Below are 5,371 nucleotides of genomic sequence, written 5' to 3'. Positions count from 1 at the left end.
AGATGGTATTATTATTAGGGCAATGTAGATCATTAGTGGGAATTTTTTTTATAGAGTTTTGGAGGAGCTTTGGGCAAAGAAGAATGATGGAGCATACATAGAACCCATAAAATAGAAATTTTTTCTTTCACCCCACTATTAGTTGCTTTTAATTTAAATAGCTACAACTCGAGCCTTAACTCAAATTCAATCCTTATGTCTTCAATCCATATGCCCAGAAGAGAAATGCACCCAACCGCTTTTTATACCTTTGGAATCATAGAGATTGGTCATCAATGATTTTAGCTTAATGGTTTAGGTAGTGTAATTTGGCAACTTGTTTTCTTCAAAATGTTGAATGTATTACTATGGAGGTTACTATAAATGGCATTTTTCTAATGAAAACGTGTTCTTTGATACATCCTAATAGTTGGCTGGAAAGTATTACCACAATATTTAAATTACTATTACCTGCTCTCACAGCATACCAAATTACCATGAAAATTAAGTAGCTGACCATTCAAACACCAACTAGGAAGAAATTCATAGGCAAAGACAATTTATAGATTGGCCATTGTTGCTTACATTTTCTCCCACACAGCATAGTTATTACCAGAAGTTGCTAATTTGAAATCAGGAGGAAGAAGATTCCCAACATCAAGTCTTGTTCCAATCTTAGCTATAATTTTCTCATCAATGGCTGCCATATATAGATCGCTGTCATGAGCTATTATTCGCAGTTTGCTGCTTGGGTTTATCCCGTTTCTAGTTCTTATTGCTACAAGCTTGCTTATCTCGTCCTTCAGTCCCCACAGAAAAATATGATCGTAGAACTGCAAAATTTAAGAGTTGTTCATGATAAATAAATTGCAAGATATCTTTGGCCAAAACATACCTTAATTAAGATCATTAAAATTGATTTGAGATTTGCTTAATCTAAATTTCAATTTTAACTAAAATAGTATGTAATAAAATTTATATACCTTCAAAAGCTCTTTGACAAGCTTTAAGCTACATCATAGGTACACTTTGCAAACAAAGCACCACTTAAAATACTTAGCATTAATTTTTTTGTTCTTTGCCTTATGTTTCTAAGCATATGTTTGTACAACAAGTTCTTTTTATATAAATTGATGTTTTTATAAAATAAATTAATATATTTTTCAAAATTGATATTTTTGAAATAATCATATTTTAATCAAATGACCAAACATATTTTATTTTAAATCAATATATAAATAAAAAAAAATAAAGTGATCCAAAAAACCCACTCTTTAGTTATGCTTACTACTAAGGCATTGGAGAAAAAATTGCGAACGTAAGACGTTTGTAGAGCTGCGTATATCGGAGATTATTCAGAGGGCATTGGAGGGCTATATCCGCGTTATACCCCCTGTAACATCTCTCTAACCTACCTATAATCCTCAATACCCTCTGAATAACCTCCGATATACGCAGCTATGCAAACATCTTACCTGCGCAAATTTTTCTGTGGGCATTGAAAGAGAGAAAAACTCACAATGCAAGGTACTCCTGGATGTGTAACAATATAAGCATAGCCCTGCATCACTTTATCAGATGGGAAAGGCCAAAGCTTCTGAGTAGAACCTGTATCGTGATTATCAACAAAAGTGACGGCGTTCCCCGGCAACCACCCAATCAACCCCGGCGCTTTCCCATCACCATCAATCATCCTCCATAGCTCTCCTTCCACCGCAGCTTGCAATATCCCCTTCGTCGTAAAATCAAACGCCATCGCCTTCCCCCCAACACCCTCCACCCAATTCACCAACTCCTGCCTATTCCCATTCTGATTGTAACTCAGCTTACCGTCCCCATCATAAGCCAGACCGCTCCAGATCTCTGCAACCGCAAAGCTCGGCGCCGTTCTCTCCAAATAGATCTTTCCCGTGGCAGCCGAATACCCCTTGGCGAAGTCCAGTCGCCAGCCGTCGAATCCAATGTCGGTTTTGAGCCAATTCATCCAATCTGAGAGCCCTTGCTGGACGTCAGTGTTGAGATGATCGATGTCGGGCGCAGGGGGGTAGCCGGCGCCGGTGTCTGGGTTGCCGGTTCCGTCGGAATAGGCGGTGTCATCACTGCAGATCATGTGAGGTCCCCAATCGAGACGGGCATCTGGTGTGCCTCCTTCGAAGATGCAGTATATGCCCCTTGAGTCCTGTTTCTCTGCGGTTCTATGGTTTATGACGATGTCGGCGATGGATCTGATTCCATGGTTATGGAAGACTTGGATTAGGGATTTGAGGTCGGCCTGGTTGCCGTATTTTGAAACGTTTAGGTCGTATAGCCTTCCTGGCAAGTAGCCTGAGAAGGATTTCTGTTCGGTTGAGAATTTGGGGAATGGTAGAGTAGATATCGATAGGGAAAAGATATAAAAAATGAGCGCGTAAAAATATAATAAGAAAATTTTATGCTAATAAGAAAATTTTATGCGAATGAAAAGTCGACATTTTTGTTGCCGTTACTATCGATTTTATTAAATTTTTGTTGCCGTTCTTTATTTCTGAGATACAAGATAGAAATGATGTTCGTTCTTTAAATTAAATAAATGGCAATTACATGAAAAATTATTTGATATGGTCTGTTCATCACAGTAAAGATGTATGATGGTGAATTCTATTTTAATTTTTTTTTTTGAATTTATTTTGATGGGCGATGAAGATCGGACACCGTATAAATTTTTGCATACAATATTCGTATGGAATAACTTTTCCAATTACATAAATGACACCGGAACGTTACTATTTTGTAAATTTAGTATACTCATTCAAATTCTTAATCAAATATCAAATTGAATGATAAGATTTTAATCCATATCTTTCTTTTTTATCAAATTTTTTGTGATTTGATTGTGGCACTTATTAATATAACAATTCCATATTTAAAAAAAATTATTTGGGTGTTAATTTTGTAAATAGCAAAATTTCAAATGTTGTGTGTAATTATCCCAAAAACAAATTATAGCAAAAGCAATAGATTTCTCAACAAATTTTTTTATAAAATATCTACAAGTTAAGGTAGAAAGTTGGCCATGCTTCATAGCTTAAAAGGTTAGCATGAAAAGTAAAAGCTGCAAGGAAGCAAAACTTAAAGATAAACTACTAAGATCATTAAGAGTCTGTTGTGGTGCGGATAAGCTGAATATCTATTTCTTTTTTGAGTTTTGAGATAGTTGTGCTATAACTGTTTCTGAACAAATGACAATTGTCTCTCGATACTAAAATATTGCTTACAAGAGAACTGTTTATAGTAGCGCATTGCATACTTAAAAGCAAATATTCAGTTCGAACAATAAAAAATAAAAATAGATACCTCACTAAACAGTAAGTAGTACAACTATTTTTAATATTGTTCATACCAGCACATTCTATGCTTGAAAGCAAATATCCAGGTTGAATCCCCTACCTTCTTTTCCTCCTAATTTTCCAATTAAGCGAATGCATCGCTTTTATGGAATGCCCACTCAGCAGCCTCGGGCCGCACCACAGTTTATAAGTGTGAAATCAACTGATTAGAAAAGTTAAATTTGGTAGAAGAATCAATATTTTGAAAGTAGAATTAGTCAATCTTACTAATCCAACTTTGAATCAGCTCTCAAGATGATTCTAAAATTGTTTTCCCAAAAGACCAACTAGACTCACAGACTCGACTTGACACTCATACAAACGTGTCCACACCGAATATCTCCTCCTTAACTAGATCCTAAGTTAGAGTTCAAGATCAAAAAGGTTACCTCTCCCAACCTAATAAAAAAATTAATGATTTTTTTTAAATTCAACTCAAAAAAAAAAAAAAGTGAAAAAACTGGACCAGAGGGTGGATCAGAACCTTGCTCAGAAACAGAATGCGAAGCAGGAGGAAGCCATACGTGTGTGGCTCCAATGGCAGCGATGTCTGCTACTTGGGTTTTCAATAAGTTATACCATCCTCCTCCCTGTTTCCATGATTCCCAGTTGAAGCCCTGCGAACGAGCCAAAGTCAGATTGGACACGACAGAAATTCGAACAGCTAAGCTCGAGCAACAAAAATCTATGATCTTGCGTACCTGGAAAAGAATCTGTCCAAATCCCGAGTGGAGAAAAGGAAGAAGAAGAAGCAATGGAGCGTAAAGGTTTCTCATGGCCGACTTTCTGCTGCCTTGGACTTGGAAACTATGTATTTATATTGAGTGACCTCGCACGCAAGCACTCTGTGTTCACATTGGTTTGTATTTTTGTGGACTGACACTTCAGGAAAGAGATCGTTTTTGCTTCAACTTATCTGTTTAAGACTTTGGAGGAGATGAATTCAGACTGGCGCAGGAGATTAGGCAGTTGTCTGATATAATTTTGTCGCTTTAATAATTTATAAATATTTGAAAATTTTATTTTAAAAATTAATTATGAGATCATTCAAATCCTTTTTTGGATAAGTTTGCAATCCATTAAGTTTAATTTGACTAGACAACTTGGAAATAGCTGTAAGCGATTTGATTAGAGCTCAAATGAGTGTAGACTTATAAATATAATTAAACTACTCAACAATATTTGAGAGATCAAAAAAGCTTCAAAATTTAGATGCTTAAAATCAAAATGAGTGTTTGGACAAGATTGATCTTACTAGGAGAATATCATTTTATTTTCTTATCAATAAAAAAAAATATAAGATGGGATCAATTTAGACTATCAAATTGTGTTGAACCAAGATTCTTCCTCGAGCCATGCATAAGGGATAGAACAAACATATGAGACAAGGAAATAATATTCGGAAAGACGAATGAGATTTTAATGAATTGACAGGGATTCCTTAATAGAGGATTGAGAATCGTTGAATCTTTTCTTTTTCTATACAATGTCTCCTATTTATAGGAGTTGACCCACCCTGAAAAGAGATGTCTTATCATTAAAATAAAAGATTCCCACCAAAATGCTCAAGCAGGGCCCTGTACAACTTCAATTCGGTCACTCGCTTCTAGCAGTAATACTCGAAAGGACAACACCTTCACGAAATATCATTCCTCTTTTGATCTTTATCTCGAGGATGATCATAAATGGTTGTGCATCCATTCCCGGCTTTGAGCTATTCAATTATGACTTTGAGTGTCGATTGTGCCATATCAAGTGTCAGCCCATGGGAGGTCGAGTCTATTGAACTTGTGATCTGCCGTCTAAACTAATAATTACAGTCTACATCAATCTTTCATACATCTGTTGTCACCGTTTGGCCTTAGAGTTTGTTCAACTTTATGACAGTTAGCCTCTGGTGTCCATGACCTGTCACAATTCCTTGGCTCTTTAGTGTCTGCATTAATCCCTTGAAGTTTTCTTGTGGTAACCTCTAGGCCACCTAGAGAAGCATTTTTGTTGCCCATCTTTATTTAATCACGTCCATT

The 5,371-nt window shown here is 36.1% G+C and overlaps 1 protein-coding gene across 1 annotated transcript; it reads right to left on the bottom strand.

Annotated features, from left to right (window-relative positions):
• Positions 1-388: 388 nt before the first annotated feature.
• Positions 389-4,120, bottom strand: LOC110036786 (alpha-amylase isozyme 3C). Its single transcript, XM_020741313.1, has 4 exons — positions 4,046-4,120; positions 3,829-3,961; positions 1,499-2,304; positions 389-812 (listed from the first exon to the last, which is right to left on the bottom strand). The coding sequence occupies exons 1-4, from the start codon at positions 4,118-4,120 to the stop codon at positions 561-563; spliced, it is 1,266 nt and encodes a 421-aa protein (XP_020596972.1). The 3' UTR covers positions 389-560.
• Between the last annotated feature and the right edge of the window lie 1,251 nt (positions 4,121-5,371).

The sequence above is a fragment of the Phalaenopsis equestris genome, unplaced genomic scaffold, assembly GCF_001263595.1.
Source record: "Phalaenopsis equestris unplaced genomic scaffold, ASM126359v1 Scaffold210878, whole genome shotgun sequence".
NCBI lineage: Eukaryota > Viridiplantae > Streptophyta > Magnoliopsida > Asparagales > Orchidaceae > Phalaenopsis > Phalaenopsis equestris.
The sequence above is the reverse complement of the archived record's forward strand: the minus strand, read 5'-3'. Positions and strand labels throughout refer to the sequence as shown.

Coding starts and splice junctions, on each gene's coding strand:
- LOC110036786 (XM_020741313.1), bottom strand. CDS start 4,120: ATGAGAAACCTTTACGCTCCATTGCTTCTTCTTCTTCCTTTTCTCCAC. Junction 3,962..4,045: donor TTGGACAGATTCTTTTCCAG/GTACGCAAGATC, acceptor GCTCGTTCGCAG/GGCTTCAACTGGGAATCATG. Junction 2,305..3,828: donor GCATTCTGTTTCTGAGCAAG/GTTCTGATCCAC, acceptor AATCCTTCTCAG/GCTACTTGCCAGGAAGGCTA.